The sequence below is a fragment of the Pseudoliparis swirei genome, chromosome 4, assembly GCF_029220125.1.
Source record: "Pseudoliparis swirei isolate HS2019 ecotype Mariana Trench chromosome 4, NWPU_hadal_v1, whole genome shotgun sequence".
In the NCBI taxonomy this organism is placed as follows: Eukaryota; Metazoa; Chordata; class Actinopteri; order Perciformes; family Liparidae; genus Pseudoliparis; species Pseudoliparis swirei.
Window position 1 is genome coordinate 24,114,622 of NC_079391.1, and position 20,997 is coordinate 24,135,618.

Here is a 20,997-nt window from a genome sequence, read left to right on the forward strand (position 1 = left end):
TATCATTACCATCGCATTGAATATGCCGAAGGTTATGTTTTGATCGCCGTGTATTTATTTATTTTTATTTTATTTATTTGTATGTGTTACTCGCATAACACAAAAAGTATTAAACCGAATCGCATGAAATTTGGTGGGATGATTGGTTATTATCCGGGGACCATCTGATTAGATAAATACAATTCTGATTCTGAGATATTGGGATTGATCGGGTCAAAGGTCAAGGTCATGAAAAAGGTCAACATCTTCTTGAATCGCATACAATTTGGTGGGATGATTGGTTATTATCCGGGGACCATTTGATTAGATTTTGGGATCGATCGGGTCAAAGGTCAAGGTCATGGAAAGGTAAGCATCTTCTTTTTACCATAGCGCGGTCAATTTATATCCAATTGGCATGCAACTAATGCCAAAATGTTCATAATTCAATGCCCAATATTTTGATATGCGAAGGTATGCGCTCTACCGAGTGTCCGTTCTAGTTAATTGTTGTTTTAATACTGTAGACACCCCAACAGCACATTACAATGCTGAAATGTTCAATTCTATTGATTACAAGAACACAGTATTATGTCTCTAGCCATACAATGTTTATGGATCTTTTTTTACTCTGCTAGACACGGGCAAGCGCGTGGGAAATTGCCCTTGCATGTTTGTTTAGCCGAGTAATCACAAATTAACAATCCTTGTCTTCCAACATGGCCGCCTGCCACATAAGACTGGTCCACAGTTTCACAGCCGAGCTCAGTTTTCGAGCTTGTGCTTCTTCTCCTGAAACATCTCACTGACCGGCTGGCATGAACAATAGAATCCTCATTTTCCGTCGCTTCAGCCACCTCTTTATGTTTGGAGCCATCAAAACCCTCCAAAATTTACCAAGAAAGTGACTGTATCAAAATACATATTGTTATGTTGTTAAACTAAATTTTAAAAAGTGAGTTAAAATTTTTTTTTGAATCCAAAGAAAGTGCTGCTCTGCAGTGGACCTGGAGTCATAAAGAAACGTCTACTCTTTCGTCTGTTATCGTTAATATGAAATCTGGAGACCGTGGCACAGGATTTTACCATCGGAAGCGCCCTGGTTTCTATTTGTAGGTCGGGAATTATTGAGCAGGATGAACAAAGCTGTGACTCTGATGTGATTTTGATTTTGTGCGCTTCAGTCCCGACACTCCAGCTCCAGTCTCGCATCTCACACTCGCTGATCGGTCCGCAAACATGGTGTGATGCACGGAAAAAGGAAATCTCAACCTGAATATCAGCACCGGAACCCCATAAATATCTATAATATATAAATATATATTTGCCCCCAAGATGCCTATTCCTTATCGGACCAATAGAAGATGGTTTCAAAGACTGAGGCCAAACTGGAAAACTGTGTTTTTCTTTGTAAAATAACACAAGTCAGCTATTTAGCCTGGAGTGGACGAGACAGCTTTACTAATGAAAATGAAGAAATCCAACAGGTGTAATACGGTTCTGTGTGTTTCAGGGTTCAACTAAAACGCCGTTACCTGATCCTGGGATCAAATTTAGCTTTGCAAATGTTAAGTTGGTTCATGGTGTGCCTTTGTGCTACATTTCTAAATCTTTATCAAGTTACCTTAAACTAATACCCCGTTTCTTTAGGGGTGGGGTAATCCAGCCTGGATTTCATGGATCCATAATATTACAAAACAATCCCCAAACATTCACAGAAACCATCGGTTCTCCGCGACACACATGCACGTTTGGTCGTCAGCAGGAGAAGGTCGAGAGTTGTGAGTAAGAAGAATAAAAAGAGGAGGTGATGACAGGCGTAGCAGAGCGAGAGGCTGATACTTACCCTGGATCTCTATTGCAGGGGTGCAAATACCACAGGGAGGGGGGGACGGGGGAGGCCGCGAAAAAAGGAAGCAAAATTTAAAGGAAATAAGGGGACACAGAGAGAGAAAAAAGGAGAGGGGGGGGGGGACATAGCAGAACTCATTGTTAGGGTTAGTACAAGGAAGCCATCCCAAGACAGCCACGTTGACTCAGGTTAGAGCAAAATCACATTGCTGCAACTAAAAACCAAATACATAAATGACAACAGCAGCAAGCATCAGCAACGTAACAGGGAAGAGACCTGTTTCAATAAAACACTGTTAAGTCTTCACTTAAAATGCTCCAATTCAATGTATGCATCATATTTCATGCATTATTAATATTTCATTAAAATAAAACAATAACCTTTGTAATTACATAATTTGCACAGAGTTGCAGTCATATAGCCTAATTGTCTTTTACAAAAATGTAATTGCATTTGAAGAAAAGATGTCATTTTTGAATGACTGACGTACAGACGTCTTCCATGTATGCATCCGTCTGCCCGGCAACTGAGCGGAGGCTCCAGAAGACAGCACTACTTATTGGTCGCTGCATCACTGAGCTAAGTGTTTGAGGACAAATGAGAAAGAGACCTGCAAAACACTTCAGCGCCACTAGATGGCGGTCTGGACCTAACAGTTCTGCACTAGACTATAAAAACCTTTGGCTTTGCCCAATGACTCAATTCACTGTCAGTGTGTACACGTGTATATGTGTGTGTGTGTGTGTGTGTGCGTGTGTAGGCACTGAATGAATCTGTTTTCTAGTGATCGCCAATGAAATTCATAAATCAACATCTGATCTATGAATATAGTTGTTGGTGTTCATTTGACTTTTTAAAACAATGATTGAAATCAACATGAGAATTGGTGTCTTGGTGACCTTGCAGAAACCCTGTTTGACCTCTTCAATGTGACTTTCTTTGGTCCGTCCCATGCGACGGCGCCCGACCGCTAACTGCTGGTTACCTTTGCGAGCCTTCTTCTGTAGTTTCATGGTGTCGGAGGACTTCTTCTTGATCTCGTGGCGGGACCTCTTGTACTCTGGAAACAGGATGAAAGGCACATGTGAAGCTCACATCTTACATTTTTAATATTGACTTGAGTGAAAGCGCGACCGGATTCTCTCTCATACTGCAGTATTAGTAGGCGAGGCCTTGCTACTCATGAGCATATGAATCAAAATGTATTTCATGTATGAAATATCAGTTTCTCTGACATGCAATGCTTTTCTTTGGTTCGAACATTTCAGGAGGTGTGATGCTCTTTCGAGTTTAGTGGAGGCGATTGTTCCAGATGATTGACAGTTACGGGATCTATTGGCCTTTGATCCATCCTTAACAGTGATCCATAAGCCACAGCACCTCACAGCGTTGGGACTTTCTTCTTTAAAAGCTACTTCAACCGGCACGATGTGGTGCTCATATGTCGTGGTGCAGAGTTTTTTTATACATTGCATCATCATAACCTGCGGTGGGTATGTACCTTTGGCATGATCCTTATCCAGCTGGTTGGCGGTCTTCTTCCAGTCCTCAATCTTGTCCTGGAGAGGAGTGATCAGACTCTCCATCAGAGCACTGTGGGAGAGATTTAAGAGGGAAGGCACAAACAATGAGTTATGAAGCGACGGCAATATATACCGCTATGTTTCATTGAAAATTCAACCCCGGGACAAATATTGTCATTGTGCGGTTGAAAAGAGACCGGAGGGACCCCCATGTTCCGACCACCGAGCCCCAATGAAATTCTGGACTGAGATCCTTCACGTACTTCCCTCCACATTTCGTTCCACTTTGTAACTGTAGAGGCGACTGTGGGTCAGTGGTCAGCGGTCAGTGGCTAGCAGGTCTGTCTTTTAATCAGAGGATCGCAGGTTCAATCACCGGCTGCGCTAGGCCTCGTCGATGTGTCCTTGAGCAACGCTGTATCTACAGTGTATGAATGCAAGTCGCTTTGGAGTTTTCAGATTGTCTCAGTCCTGGCATTACCATGGTCCGAGATCTTCATCGTCATTGTCATCACCGCCGTATCTTCATCATCACCGTCTATGTAATGACCGTGGAAAAGTTGCAGAATGAAGCAACAGGCAAGCGGTGGTTGAAAGCCGACTCTCAGTGCGCGTTGTGCGCCAACGGTTGTCTCCATTTACAGTCGTTCCGATATGTACAGACAAAGAAATCTTCTCTGATGCATCCATGCAGCCGAGGACAACTACTTCACCCAGTATGCGACGCCGCGTAACACTTAAGACGTGCAGAAACCAGGACGAGGTTTTGAAAACCCCGGCAGGCTACAGCGAAGGAAAAGGAAGGACGGGAAAAAGGAAGTGAGCGAGAAAGGAAGAGAAGACTTGTATCTTACTTGGTGAACTGGCGAAGTTTGGCCTCAATGCTGCGATGCCTCATGCACATCCGGGTCAGAGCTGAACCGATGTCTCTGGTGGCCCCTGGAAATACAAAGCAGCCAGGTTCACACACACACACACACATCCAGATGTTACCAGCGCACATTTAGCACCGAAGGCCCTTTTGTGCTCCACAGAAACCACACGAAACTGTGATCAATATTTACATGACAGTCATTAGTGCGCTGTGTAATGTAAACGCTGGTAAAAGCATTGTGTTCCTCAAACGGAGGCCAGGTTTTTTCTTTTTTTTGGTATCCTTTTATATTCAGCCAGTATTTACACAAGACCCCGATCAGCCTCTCGCTGATCCTCCACACACTCCCCGCCCCGTCCAAATAAAGCAGTGAGTGTGTGTTTGTGCGAGAGCCAAGGGCTCAGAGACCCAGTTTCTAACCTGAAACTGTAAACATCAAGTCTATTTTAAGAGTACGAGTAGGTCCATGTGGAAAACGCTGACCCCCCTGGAGTTCAAGTCAGTTTAACTGATGTCAGGAGCCGCTCACTTCCAAACAAGGTGCTCGCCGCTCGCCGCACAGGTGGAGAGCGTACAAGGAAACGATGGGATTAGAGCTTTAGTCTCATGCAATGTGCTTTGAGACTTCCCAGCAGAGGTGTGGTTTATTTAGTATACGGCGCGGCGTGGATACCATAATCACCGCTGCCACCCAAATGTACACACTGGAACATTCAGATTAAAGAGCAGCCAAATGGGATTTCCACGAGAGACACTGTTTATCAAAAAGGCTTAGACAGGTTTACACGGGGGAAATGCAGGGAGAGCAGAGATAGAGAGGGGGGGGGGGGGTACTGCAAAATGTTAGTCTACAGATTAATGTTTTCATACAAAATTGAAGAATTCTTCGAATCAAAACCTTTCCTCTATTTCAGAGTGAATATTGTGTTTTTTTTAGACATTATTCATCTTGCTGAACTGCAAACAAAACGATGACAGTAAAAATAGCACACAGAAGACATCCAGCCCCCGTCATGTCGGATGGTTGGTCACTACTTTTGCACGGACTGAAGTACTTGATGAACAAGGATTACATTTTGCCTCGACATGTGTTGTCAACGTGAGGTGAACATAAACTATCCAGACGACTTAGAAAAGGGTCGTCAACACGTTTGGTATGAAGTTCCCGGATCCATCGCCGGAACTTTAGTGACATCATTTAGTAACTTTAGCTGATTAAATACGGTTGTTCAAGACCAAGTACTTATTCAATATTGAAAAATTAACAACTTTACTTTGCATTTATTTTCTATTCGCAAATGTTAGCATTCAATTCAATTAAATTCAGTTTATTTTAAGATGACGAGCTCAGATGGAACCTGCTAACCAGGGGACATCTTAGGATAAACTGAGCACCTCTCTTCTTTTCCCTCTCTCCTTCTGTCTGAATTCATGTCCTATTAACACATTAATTTTAAGCACATTAATAACTACTACTTTATCCTCAGAGTCTTTGTGCTTTCTCACCTCACAGGTTCACATGGATCCTGGTTATATCTGGACCCTGGTCCTGCCATGGTATGGACTGACACCCACTGCTATCAATATTATATTAGTCAGATTTATATTACTATTGCTCTGTCCATCCTGACAGATGGATCTCACTTTTTTTTTCCTGAACCGATGCGTAGTCTCAGGACAGAGGATGTCGTATGTGTACAGATTGTAAAGCCCTCTGAGGCACATTTGTAAATTTGGAGGAAACCAATTAATTGAACTGAAATATATAAGTGAAATATATTACGCAATCACATATGTTACGCCATAACCATATGCTTACAAATGCCAAACCACACACACACATACACACACACACACACACTTGCACTGTGTGTTGTTCACATCCAGAGAGAAGTGCTCCATTCATAATTAACAAATTCCTCCCTCATGCCTGCTGTTCTACCCGGCAACCATTCATTTAAGTAGAGCCTCCCTCCCCCAAACACACGCACACACACACACACACACACACACACTTCAAAATGACACCATGCATGCCGATCAGTTGTAACTGAAGCGATATATTGAACTGTGCATTGACAGTGTGACAAATAAGAGGTTAATGGGGGGTTGGCGCAAATAGTCACAGGACTGATGAAGAGAGAAGTGCGTGATATTTTGAATCGGAGGAAGAATGATCAGTGGGAAAGAAATGAGAGAGGACGAGACGAAGGGGGAGATGAGAGAGGATGAAGAGGAGAGGGATCGTCTTGCACATTTTAATGAGCTGGCGAGAGAAACATGGGACTGGAGTTACAGCCAAGTGTGTGTGTGTGTGTGTGTGTGTGTGTGTGTGTGTGTGTGTGTGTGATCTCTACATTTATGATGGGCCTCTTCCTGTTTGTCATTAACATGCCTCTCAGACCTCAGACTCTATAGGAAATCAACAACCGAACACACTACTCACATCTGGAATACACCGTGTGTGTGTGTGAGTGTGTGTATGTGTGTGTCAGTGCGACTTTGCTTTCTAGCTCAACTACAACTCCACTTAGTCTGAATTGTTGTTTCTTGTGAAATTACCAACACAAGTAAAGCTGCATGTTTGATGCTGTTAATCTTTGACCTACGTAGGATGTAATTATGATTTGGCAAGAAAAAGGGACCAAAATAATAAAATTAAGTGAACACTGGGATAAAAGACTGTTATGACAAAGTTGTTTTTTATTCAAAAAGGTATGCATTGTGGCGCAGTTTCAAACATTAAAGAAACTTCTTTCTCTGCCTATAGATCATCTAAGCTGCTACCAACAGGTATAGTTGTGTAACTCTGCTGTGATAGTAGCTCTTTTAGCATTATCAAAATAAAATCTCTATTTTCTTTTGACTAAATCATTGTAACATTATGTGACGGTTGTTACTTAGAGCTGCACAATTTATAAAATGTAAAAAGTTTATCTAAATGATGGACGTTAAATATGGATTACACACTGAGGAATGCACAAAGAACTAGAATGGGCACTCGGTAGAGCGCATACCTTCGCATGTCACAAGATTGGGCATTGAATTATGAACATTTTGGCATTAGTTGCATGCCAATTGGATAAAAATTGACCGTGCTATGGTAAAAAGAAGATTTTGACCTTTCCATGACCTTGACCTTTGACCTGATCGATCCCAAAATCTAATCAAATGGTCCCTGGATAATAACCAATCATCCCACCAAACTTCATGCGATTCGGTTTAAATCTGTTTATGTTATGCGAGGAACACGCATACAAATAAATAAATAAATACACGGCGATCAAAGCATTACCTTCCGCATTTTCAATGCGAAGGTAATGATCAGCAGTTCTGCGTCTCCCTCAGCTCCATAGAGCATGGTTGGGTCTTTTGGCTCATGGTTGCAAAGTTGTGAACAACATTTTTCAATATGGCTTTTTTCCCCGCTGATTCTTAATAAAAAATGCATCCACTGTAGACAGATTTAGAATTCAAAGAACCACAGAAAGTCTGCATCACACCAGCCTCATATCAGTTCACCAATAGAATTAGTGTCCACCAAAGCCAACGATGTAAATGTTGCCTTTTTCAAATAATATATATTATATTGGCTAAACCTCCCACAAAAATACGGAGCAAAGATTTACAGACAACCGGAGTGGTACAACCTTTCCTTTGAAGCTGCTTCCCGATTCAGTCTGCTTCAGGTGGGAAATTGATGTGAAAGTAAATTCAAGGAAAAGGGTCAGAGCCTATGGGACCTTCTTTTGCCTTCTAGACATGAAATACACTTTTGGTTATTACAGTTTTTTCACTTAATATACTACCAGTATTCTGAGATTATCCCTTACCCTCCAGACTGTCCACCTTGCAGAGAGGGACTCTTTCCTGGAAAATATGTATTGACTCTCTCTCACTTTCCTCTCCCGGGCTCTCCCTTTTCCTGCTTTTGATCTTTTTTGATCTGCTTCCTTCGGGTGAAAATACATGTGCATTTATGCATGAGTAGATACTACCCGTGTACTGTACAGATGTAGTATAATTAACAATGATGTGTCATTTTCTACACATCATGAACATTTTTGTAAATAATCAGTTGTCCAATAGGCAGTGAACCTGAGTAGGCTTAGCATATTTGGTCAAACCAAAGTATGTGTATAAAATATCAGAATCTAATGGTCCATTCCTGTCCATTCCTTTGTGTACTTTACTAAATTAACAAGACACAAACAAGTGTTGACGTTTGCTGACTTTAGGGACACTGTTGTAATTATTTACCCCTTTTTCTAAATTTGACATCAATTATATATATATATATATGTTTTGTAAAACAACTTTTTTCCTGGTGGTTAGCATATTCTAAATAGATAGATGAACATGTAACATCAGCAGCAGTTACTTCTTCCCACATGCATTGCTTTTATTTTTCACACAGTTGTGTTGAAAACATATTTCTTGGTGCTTTCATGGCACAGAATATGTATAGAGAGAGGCTTGATCAGCCTTCTGGCTCGCTCTCTGTTGGATAATGCATACTAACAATCTGTATCAGTGGTTTACAACAAGCTTTAGCATGATATGCTCATACACTTATAATATGGTAATAAGCACTACCTCTAGCTCTGCTTAGTTGTTCATCAACTCCTGAGAAAAGCTTTGGACTCTTTAGCTGCTAAAAGGTTCACCAGCTGGTCACTCACTGTGTACTGACACTACAATCACGACAGTGAAACTATATTTGTATCATTATGAGGACTAAATACTACCATAACTTTGATAACATGTTTGATTTCCTGCATGTTTATGTTCCTCAGTTTCTGACTGTCAGAAATTAAATGTACAGCAGGCCTTACAGAACTGAGCAAAGTCCCTTCAGGTGATTTCATCCGGTCTGAAGGAGTGAGTCCAATCACACGCCTGTTCCTTCATGACAATGTAAGGAGCTCATCATTGACTCATGGCCAAATATCTCGAAAACTATAATTCATGTATTTGTTGATGTGTGTCAGTCCTTCCAGCTGCAGATATGGGAGTACCACACATAACATTATAGTTACAAAATGACTGCATGGATAAGTTTAAATGAGCCTGTGGTGTGTGGTACAGTAATGTGTATGACAGTGAATAAATCAAGATGTAATGTTTAGTCTTGTTTTAGTGTTAGTCTGTCCAGTGAATGGCAATGAAACTATTCTTCCTCGTTACCTAGCAACTGCATTAACTGACAGGTTTGTTACGGTTACCATGACAGCGCGGATCTTGGTCTGTTGCTAAGGTGAAAATCAGAACGTTTGTTGCTAAGGTCAAATCGTCTGTTGCTACGGAAATGAATGTCTGAACTTCACTGCAAGAGAGAGAGAGAGAGAGAGAGAGAGAGAGAGAGAAAAGGACAGAGAGGGAAAGACACACATACTAACAAACACACACACACACACACAGTAACTTCACTGTGAAAACCGGAAGAGGGCCTGCAGCAGAGAGGGAGGAGACAGGAACAGATAAATCAGCACACACAGAACTAAATTACCAAGATTGCCACTAGTTTTCCGTACATGTACGATGACACTTCATGCAGCCAACATTCCGACCTTCAACTGTGGATCGCCAAATAAACCTGGATACAGAAATGCAAAAATAATTCGTGATGTCTGTTATTAGCAACCGTGTCTGAAGAATTACGTTCCCATGCGGCTTAACTGCATCCTCAATTTCATTTGGAGGGAGAAGTATTTTTCCCGGTTTACGGCTGCAGCTTAAACATTGTGAATTGATTCAAAACCAAAATGCAACAACCCTGCTTCGTGATGTTGAGCAAACGATGTGTTAATATATGAACGTTTGTTGTGTAACTGCGTACGTAACGTTTTGGGTTTGGCATGGCAGAAAACATTTTGCGTATTGTTCAAATAAGTGGCCGTCGACATTTTGCCCCTCAGCAGATGTTGCTCAGAATCTGTGATTCATCAAAAACAAACATGACTCGGATAAAAAGTGTTGAAACATAATTTGACAATGCATTTCCGTCGGATGGTTATGCAAAACTAAACCATAGGCCCGTTTCTTTTAGCATCTCATCTTGTTCATATCCTGGAATGATTACAAGTACTTAAGTGTAAAACAACACTTTTAAAAAGACACACACATATGTGCCGTGATATACTGCAGAGAATAACAATGAGTCTTTTGAAACAGTCCGCTGTGCTAATGATAACACGCTCAGTCTCTTTTTCCCTCTCTCTCTCTCCCTCTCTCTCTCTGCCTGGGGCATCAGTGGCCTTCCCACCGGTGCATCTCCATGGCAACTGTTATCTATGATCTTGCAGAGGGATTCGTCAGCCTCTGTCTCTCCATTTGCTGCGCAATGCAAGCAAACACACAACTGCCAACGGCAGCGATGACTGGGCGCCCATTTGCAGAATCCACCCAGCATGTGTATGCATGTGTATGCATTCATGTGTGTGTGTGTGTGTGTGTGAGTGTGTCGTGTGTCTCGTCCTCTACTTCTATGTCAGACCAGGTACTGGTCAAAGTCCCCAAAGAATAGTCACGTTTTCTGTGACAGCTCATAATTAGACACATGACTACGGTGTTGGTACACACCTCGGATCAACTTTGGCTCACAGTAAATTATGAATTTGCAGTCACCAATATACAATGTGAGCTGTTGTGTCTGGCAATGGATGTCAATACAGCGTCGTACTCTGTTTCGTATGATATCACACCACCAGATCACAAACTGCAGTATTGCCCCCACAAACTCTTTGACACAGCAAGACCTTCGAAGCAACCTGCAGACATGTCCACACCAACCAGTGGACTGGTGCCTGAAGGGATACTACAATTTATGTTTGGGAGTTTAAAATGTACATAAATATATATATATATACTACCGTTCAAAAGTTTGGGGCCACCCAGACAATTTTGTGTCTTCCATGAAAACTCACACTTTTATTTATCAAATGAATTGAACATTTCAGAGAACATATAGTCAAGACATTGACAAGGTTAGAAATAATGATTAATATTTGAAGTATTAATTTTGTTCTACAAACTTCAAGCTCAAAGGAAGGCCAGTTGTATAGCTTATATCACCAGCATAACTGTTTTCAGCTGTGCTAATTCAATTCAATTCAGTTTATTTGTATAGCCCAATTTCACGAATTACAAATTTGTCTCGGAGTGCTTTACAATCTGAACACATAGACATCCCTGCCCCAAAACCTCACATCGGATCAGGAAAAACTCCCAAATAACCCTTCAGGGGGAAAAAAGTGAAGAAACCTTCAGGAGAGCAACAGAGGAGGATCCCTCTCCAGGATGGACAGGTGCAATAGATGTAATGTGTACAGAAGGACAGATTTAGAGTTAAAATACATTCAATATAACATAATTAACATAATTGCACAAGGGTTTTCTAATCATCCATTAGTCTTCTAAGGCGATTAGTAAACACAATGTACCATTAGAACACTGGAGTGATAGTTGATGGAAATGGGCCTCTATACACCGATGGAGATATTTCATTAGAAACCAGACGTTTCCACCTAGAATAGTCATTTACCACATTAACAATGTATAGTGTGTATTTTTGATTACTGTTATCTTTATTGAAAAAACAGTGCTTTTCTTTGAAAAATAAAGACATTTCTAAGAGACCCCAAACTTATGAACGGTAGTGTATATATATATATATTATGTACGTTTTATGCCTCAAACATTAATTTGCCTGAAAGGATACTAAAATTAATGGTTGGGAGTTTAAAATGTTTGATAACAAATGTCTAAATGTCTTCAAACCTGCAAATCTGTACTGCAACCGCCTGTCGACATGTCCACTGACAATTCTAAACATGTATCTGCAATAAGCGAGTATCTTCCAATGTGTCAGCCTGGTCTCGGCCTGGAATGGACGCCTCCTACCGAGCCGGTCAGAACAAACACCAGCTGTGAGAAGAGGCAGATCCATTCCAGGCATAATTTGCTTTTGGTTTGTTTTATTTTCCCATCTCTGATGTCAGTCGTGACTGTGTGGTCCTCAGCTGTGTGATTAAATTAATGACAAATCATGTTCGGCCAACGCGCTTCGGGCGCTCCCGTTAAACGGCCTCTCCATCTCAAAGTCCCGAGCAGATCTGAGTCCCAGAGATTGCCTGGCTGTGAGAGGAAAAGTCATTTGCAACCTTAATGAGCAGCAGCTCCTCCAAATGTCTAATGTTCCAAAAACTGATGCTCGCTGATTACTCTCATGAGTCTGCTGTCAGACCGGAACAACACAAACGTAGTCAGTCGAGTTCAGGTCCACCACACTCAACCTAACTCTGACTCTAACTTCCTGTGAACTCTGAAGCCCAACCTGACGTACGTAAGAGGGCTACCTAAAGCGTCACAGCTGGAAGCTTCACCAAGCGTGGGTATTTCAGGAGTGTGGGGGTGAGAGTGTGTTGGGATAGCAGGTCAGCTTTCCCGTCAGGATTCATCCATATAAAATCATCCATATAATCTATATAAGTAAACTGAATTGAATTGAATCCAGGTGCTGCTGTGGCTTGTATCCATGTACATCAGCTCAGAGAATTGTTGCATTCCCAATGTTTCTGATCTGTAAAAGTATTACAAAAAAAAGTATTAGAAAGATAAAGAGGAAAAGGATAGAGTGATGCGAGGGGGGAAGAGGAACATGGAGTCGGAGATGACGGTGCTCTCATGTCTTGAGCGGCATAACAAGGAGGGAGGGTTAGCGCCAGAGCAGGTGAGGCTGCGGTTGCCAAGGTTACAGACGTCTGCGGCAACCGCCCATCCGTTCCCCAGTGACACCAGCATCTCTGCGGTGACACAGCAACAATAAGAGGACAGGAGGGAGCTAGACCAAAGAGGAAGACAAAGAGGGGCGTAGATGGAGGTGATGAGGAGACAGATTAAAGTGTGTGTGTGTGTGGGGGCAGGCAGAGGCAGTAGGGAGACTGCAGCGGTCGCAGCGCCAGTTAAAGCAGAATAATTCATGAGGCCTACATTCTGCTCTCACTATGAAAACAGTCACAGATTGTGCTTCCCAGACAACGAGGCAGCCGGTCGTCGCCGCCGTGGCCAAAACAAGCCATCGAACTCTGATATATCTACACGCGCTGAAGTGTATTCTGGGTAAATCCTGAGCAGCGATGCTGGAGGAATGCATTACAGCATGAAACAGGATGCTTACGCAATAAGTCGCAAGAGGCCGTGGGTTGGGATGGGTTTTTGACTGAGGAGGAAAGGAGCGATGCTGTAAAGGCTCATTACCTTCGCTCATCAATATCGTAGCTTAGCAACGTGGTGAGCAAGTAACGTTGTGCTGTGCACTGTGAACATGTTGTCATATGGGACCGCAAGACTGTAAGGGTTGAAAGTGTCCTCAAACAAACAGTCCGATGCTTTATTTCTCGTGCGTTTTCCTACAAATGTCTGAGCGACTGAGGCGGCGATCAGTGCTGTTCAGGCACAGAACTACTTGGTTGGGTTTCGGTAAAGATCTTGGGTTTTGCTCAAGAATGGAAGTTATGTGACAAAAAAAAGTCAACGTTGACTTCTTGTTTCATATGAGACACGGACCGTGTTCTCCTGGGTACATCTGCAGTGTGTGTTTAGTGTAATACTTTAGGTAGGAACAGCTATGAGAATAGCCTGAAAGCTTATGAGCCCAGCTTATCTCAACAGCAAATGTGACCTGGTTTGACCTCCAAATGTCACGGCGCTATTAGAGCGGACCCAATAGCACGACTCAGACAGGAGTAACAAAGATGACTGTCTTTGGTTGAAAACAGGCTGGGTCAAAACCGGGAGATCAGTCGAAGAAGCAAACAAGTCCAAAAAGGGGCGGGGCAGAGAATCAGAGGTCAGGGCAGGCAGGCAGGGTCAGAACAGGCAGGTCAGGAATATACTCTAATAACACTGGAGAACTTGGCATGAAAACACAAGACAATCTGGCAGAGGACAAGTGGAAGTGAGGGAGCTAAATAGTGAGGGACTAATGAGGGGATGGGCTGCAGGTGAGAAGGGCGTGAGGACCAGGTGAAGGGAATGAGGGACTAACGAGGTGATCAGAGGCAGGTGAGGGGAGTTGGACTGACGAGATGGTGTGACAGAATGAAAACAACTATCACAAAAAGGAAGGCGTGGAGCTAAACTGTTACACCAAATGACTTTGTTCAAACTCAAACTAGCCTTTTTGTGGACCAAAATCCAGCCAAAATATTAAATCTGTAACAGGATTGTTTATTCCAGTCGACAGCAATTTAGATTCACACACACCACAACATGCCAACTTTGACCTCCGACTCCTTCCCTATGCCCATGACATCAGATGCTCGTGGCGAGGTCACTTCCTATCAAAACACATCTCTCCACCCCAACTGCTGTTGCCATGGTAACAGGAGGATAAGATTGCCAATGACCGCGGAGCTGACAAACGCTCTCAAGGCTAAAAAAGGCAACACGTTCTCACTCCTAACTCCCAATACACAGAGGCCCCGAGCGTCAATCTATGGCACGCGGCAGTTTCCACTCATTAAATGCACAAGCGCCTTCTCAAACTGAACGTGCCCTCCGAACAGGCCGTGGCTCAGAGGTAGAGTTTCCTCTGATCGGAAGATTGGCGGCTCGATCCCCGGCCTCGCCAGTCAAAGTGTCCTTGGAACGAGACACTGAACCCCAAATGGCCCCCGAAGGCTGTGTATGTGTGTGTGTGTGTGAGTGTGTGAGTGTTTGAGTGTGTGTGAACGAGCATTCAGAAGAAATTCTGATGTGCAGCTGGAAGCTTTTATGGCAGCCTCTGTCATCAGTGTATACATGCCGTGTCCAGGGCTCTGAGTGGTGGGAAGACTGGGAAGGCTACTTGGTTTGTGGTGAAAGTTAATGCCTGGTTCACACCGACTTCAGTCCCAGTTTTCTGCTTGCATGCTCTCAAACTAAGTTGCGTCGTGTGAACTCGGCTTCACTCGACTGCCTCCATCGACTCACGCTCCTACCGAGGGACCAGCGGCTCACGTGACTCCGGGTGTCTGTAAAATGCTCTCATCTTCCTCCAGTTAGCACAGAAGTCAACATCAAGTGGCATTTATTTGTATGTATCCAGTCGACATCTGCTTTAAGACACGGTCCTCAGTGACCCATCATGCTGTGATGAACCTGTATAATCGCGGTTCCCGTCCGGTCGGTTTCCACGGCCGGTCTCCAGTCTCCTAGAAGAGGTGTGCGGCATCAGCGAGACATCATGTGGGGGCGTGGCCACGACAGAAACGCTATCCGTCCAAACCTTTTTTTATCCATGGGGTGAAATAGTTAAGTACACTGTGTTAAGTGGCAAAATGGAGAGAAAATGTACAAGATTTATGACACTGATATTGATAAAAGAAAAACACATTCCCATCACGTGTCGCTCTTGCTGATGCTCGTCTGCTGTCTGGACCGACAGAAAACACAACACTCATCCTGAACTCTGTATGTGTGTGTCTTTTCTTTTTACAGATAATCCAATTTGTAGTAATTTTCCTCTCAATGAAAATCATCCATAAAATTAAACTAAACTTAAATATTGAAAATTGTAAATTCATCCTAGAACTGACCCAAAAATAGACCCCAGTTATCACATACCTTTCTACATCACTAACTTGTAACTTAAGTTATGTAACAAAGGAACGTATTCTTTTATTAAACCTAACAAGTTCTGGTTCTGTTGCCTAAACCAAAGTGTGAAATCTGAGCCTTGTACATTTAGCACTGTGTTGATGTGTCTTTATTTAGGCAACACTCCTGTGAGAGCTCCAACATACCAGTGGCTACACAATTCAAACTATACGAATACTAATTCAAGCTGTAGAAAATAATCAAGACTCTCATGGAAAGTCAAATTGGCAGCAGCCGCTTCTAAACTCCAGAGGAGTGAAACACACTGATGTGAACAATTAATTGTCTGACGATAGTACAATTTGTAAGTTTGCTTTATGGCTTAATGTTGTAATGTTGCATTATTTTACAGTGTGTCAGAATGATTTTTACTGAACTAAATTAAATTAAAACAGACAATCCAATCTGGATACTTTTATTTGCCATAAACAGTTCCTTTATTTATTATCCAGATGTCCAATACAACGGGTATTGATTTAGCACTACTAAAAAATAATAATATATATTTCAGATAGATGGAGTCATCGACTCTGATCAGAGAAGCCAATGTGCGTTGGACCGAAAGAGGTCAAAGGTCAGAGCCAGAAGCTTCAGCTCAAAAGCATTGAAGACACTGACGTTACGGGAATGTTTACCTCCAACTCACAGGTTCCTGTCTCAGGCAGAGATGTGTTGCTTCTCTCTCACATGGGAATACGCATGCAAACAACCTGACAGCTCAAAGCACTGACTTGAAAGTCTCTGAGCCATAAAAGAGCATAATAGGAGTGTTCGTACTGCTCGTCTTCCTCGCACACATCTCCACTCGCATCCGGCTACCGCGTGATGCACTGTGCACTGTTCTTTACATCGCAAACAAAGCATCGATGCCACAAATAAAAACTCATGTTTGTGTTCTACCTTGACATTTTAAGAGCCGTCAAAGGGACTCGTGTTGAAGAAAGCGTACACATGTCTTCTTCTGCGTTAATGCAATTTCCCTCACATCCAAATTAAAGGTCCTCCATCAAACCCCAAGATCAGGAAAAATGTGAACGTGCAACTGCAACAAAGCATGTACGAGACCAGTTGGCGTACATCATGCAGTTTGCTCTAACACCACAGAGGGAGCCCCTCTGGCGGGCGGCGGCAGCGGCCTTACCCGGCCGGACACGCTCGCACAGATGTATACGCACGGATACTCAGCGCCTTGGAGCCATCAGCATGCTGGATACTGTAGAACAGAGAGCTGTGCTGGGGTAGTGGGTTAGAGTGGAGTCAGCTGGGCCTGGGAAAGCATGCACACTCTCTGGCTTACAATCTCTCACACACACACACATGAATACACAAACTGAAAAAAATCATATACACACTCTTTCCCCATGCAGAGACAAATGCTGGGTTAAACTATAGGCCTCCAGAAAAGGGTATATTTAATAAAAAACGAGGGGTGGGGGGGGGGGGGTCGGACAGTTTCTGCAGCTAAATATAGAAACTCAGAAAGTGAAGCCAGCGCTGACATGACTCAAGAAAGTGTGGAAACATGTACAAAGAGAGGGAGAAGGAACAAACAGTCCAGAAAAAGAGTCAAAAAGTTCAGAGGGACTTAAAAGGCTTTCCCCTGGATCTGGAGGACAGACATGTGGGTTGTAAAGTAGAAGGCGAGTTGATAGATAGGCCCTAGGAGAGCTGCATTCACATGTCTGCCCCCCCCCCCCCACCTCCCCCACCTCCATAGGCACAAATCATCGGCGGCTGTGTGAATGAAGGCAAGCTGGGCGGTTTGGCACCGTTGGATAATCTGCATGTTGAGGAGGTCGATTCCTACTTTAAAAAGTGCACTCTCAGTCTCATTTGCCCAATGCTACAGCTTTGTCATGCTGCTCCAATGTTCCACGCAAGTGGAGACGACTGGGTAAAAAGAAAAAGGCAAACTGATCGCCCTGAGTCCCGGATTATCTGAGAGTAGCTGTAGATGGTGATATTAATAAACAGACTCTAAAAACCATCTACTCAGTCTAGCTTTAATGTATGATATTATGGCTTTATTATGAATTGCTCATCCTTGGTTTTATTCAGTTTCTTATGTGCATTTTTACATATAATATTTCTTATTTTATTTAGCTTTTCTTTTTTTATCATTTTGACCAAGATAAATTTAATCAGTGTTGTTCTTTATTTCATTAGTTTCTTCATCTTCTCTCCATTTTTGCCTTATGTTTATCATGCCAATCATTTAAAGCACTTTGAATTGCATTAGATTAGTTTGAAAGCTGCTTTATGAATACGACTTAATTCATGAGGCATAAAACGCAAGCCCTGAATGACCCATCACCTCTAAATAGAATACTTTAGCTACTGTTACATGTAATTGTCACAATCAGTTCTATTTTTTAGACATCTGATTAAGTTGTTCTACATTTTGTTCTTGAGACCAGAAATTACTAAGAAATGAGTTAAAAACTACATGAATAATCATCTCCATGGTTGATGACATCAGTCTTTACGATGGGAAATATCCCCACATCATCCCACAGCACATTACTGTTCCACCTCCCCCTTTCTCTGATCCGGCAACCGGACACTGACTCCCAATCAATGGAAAGGAAAATCAATTAAAGATACATTTGTGCACCTCAGCAAACCGATATCGATCTAACATCTTTACGCTCGTCAATAAGAATGTTTGACGTTTGAATTTCAGGTGGATGTCTCGTATCATTTCTTCCTTTTGTTCTGTAATTATTCACCCGTGAAACGGCTAAATATGAGCATTGTATCCGTGGATTGTCATCTGGTGAGAACGCCGAGCAGTAAACAAAGCCTCCGTTAGAACGAGTAGGCAGCGGTGCTTCTCCCAGCGGCCGCTGCTATTGGGCGGCTGGTTTTTTGCACCGTCTGGATTCCATAAGCTACACAACACATGATCTTAAAGAGCTCTCTCTCTCTCTCTCTCCATCACTGCTCTCTCAAGTGAAAGCTTATCTCAATAACAGATTTCTGTCACACTGTTGGTGTGTGTGTGTTTGTGTGTGTGTGTGTGTGTGTGTGCCTGCGCATGCATACTTCAGCATCACATTGAGGTGGTCAGCTAAACAATATTGCATGGCCGATGGCAGCAGTTCAATGAGGATTTAACACACATGCTCAAAGAATTGAGGGTTATCACTGGAGACAAGTCACATGTTCTTCTCCATACACTGAGGGGGGCGACTCCTCCATTTAAAAAAAACTGAAGTGAGATTGTATAGAAGTTTTATTCCCTCAGTCAACATTGTAAACATGAGTTTATGGTCTTAATCTCTAGTTTCAAGTCTTCTTCAATACAGCACGATGTTCATTTAGTAAAATAGACCAGCATTTCCCAAACAGCGGTCCTCGGCTTCCTTGGTACCGGGCCACACAGAAAGAATGAAAAACATTTTGATCAAGGTCGGAAAGATGTATAATTTAGAAAAAAGACCGGATCTTTACGTCTGTGCCTTTGCATCTTGACACATATCAAGAGGTCATGTGATATGTTGATTTAAGCAAAAATGAGTGACTTAAAGGTATGAGACAAAAAACTATTGATTAAAATCACGGCAGAATATCCTGAGATCGTTTTCTGCAGTGACAGCGTCCAAAACTAAGTTACGGAGTAGATTGGACATAAAAAACACACTTCGGGTGTCATTGTCTCCCATCAGCCCGAGATGGGACCGGCTTGTTGCAGAGAAACAAGCTCAGCGCTCCCACTAACTCGGCGTAATGGTGAATTGTATTTTTATGCACTTTATATTAGTTTTTACGCCGGCCATATCATTTTATTATGTCATATTGTATCGCCCACAACGTGAAGGCCGGTCTGTGAAAATATTGTTGGGGACCTCTGAAATAGACCATGAAGCAGGGTATGCTTGAGGGCGGGCTTACTGTTATCGACAAGTATCTCCCAAAACGAGAGACGTCTGTACGGAAAGACATTTCTTTTGATGACGGACGAAATCCAAGATGGCCAATGCAATATGGCTCAACTCGAGGCCTCAAAATGGACGTCCACAAACCAACGGGTGACGTCACGATGAGAACGACGACTTCTTATCTATAAGTTAAGCTTTGGACACAGGACCGTTCCAGCTAGATGTATTTGGTTTTGTTTGACAGCCATGATGGAAGTTAACTGGTATTCCTTGACACGCACTCGAAGAGAACTTTCACCCCCCAACCCCCCAAAACACACACACACACACAGCATGTCACACGAAGCCCTGAGCCCTGAGGGTGACTGCTCGACACTGCGCTCAAGGCAAAGCCAAGAAATAGACCCACACCCACCCCACCCAAGACTACAGATATCAATCATGCGCTGCTCATGTGCGGTTTTTACTGTTGCTGTCATCACACACACAGACTAACAATGTGTACTTTTCAAGACCAAGCTTTTCACACAATTGATTTATTTAGTCATGAAACATCCATGTAATTATTACACAATAGATATCACAAGTAATATAGATATAAATGTATGACAAACTAAAATGACAGACTAAAACGGAACATGCTCCCTACATGCTGCTTGCGTGTAGAGCGCATACAGAGGCATGGAAACACGAGTAACATACATGAGCCACCGCGGGGAACAAGGTGTGTGAGAATCCGCTTCTCGTTACTTCCATCAGAAGTTGACATGCGGCCACGCGGAGCTCACATGCTCCCCGCGTACCTCCGGCTTCATATATGCTGCGCAGTGCAAAATGAGCGCACATTCCCACGCGGCCTTCACAGCACCGGCGCGTCAACGTGCAAAGTGGCGTGCAGATGGCGGAACATGCAGCGTGCCATCTGCGTGGATGCGTCATAGGAGTTGCCTCCGGGCGAGAAATGGGGGGAAGCAGTAAGAGGATTGTACACTCGCGCACACACACGCGCTTATGAAAGGATATTAACCCTTATTGTACGCATGATGACTGTTTAATCTCACACGTCTCCTCGGTGTCTGATGTGGATACGATCCACTGAGCGGTTCTGATTAACAGCAACCATCACGCATTGTCGTCCTTCCAGAGTGCGCTTCAGTCCTCTGGATGTTAGAATCAATTAGTTGGCTTCCGGCAATGATGGTTGTTACGATGCTCCGTTAAATATGCATATAGTGGAACATTATAATG

General features: G+C 42.9%; 1 protein-coding gene across 1 annotated transcript in view; it reads right to left on the minus strand.

Moving 5' to 3' along the window:
- Positions 1 to 20,997, minus strand: part of LOC130192550 (protein MTSS 2-like) — a 76,458-nt gene that overhangs the window by 21,018 nt on the left and 34,443 nt on the right. The window contains exons 4-6 of the mRNA XM_056412618.1: positions 4,209 to 4,293; positions 3,333 to 3,424; positions 2,817 to 2,891 (exon numbers count right to left, since the gene is read on the minus strand). Of these exons, the coding sequence (XP_056268593.1) occupies positions 2,817 to 2,891; positions 3,333 to 3,424; positions 4,209 to 4,293 (252 nt within the window). The remainder of the gene's footprint in view (positions 1 to 2,816; positions 2,892 to 3,332; positions 3,425 to 4,208; positions 4,294 to 20,997) is intronic.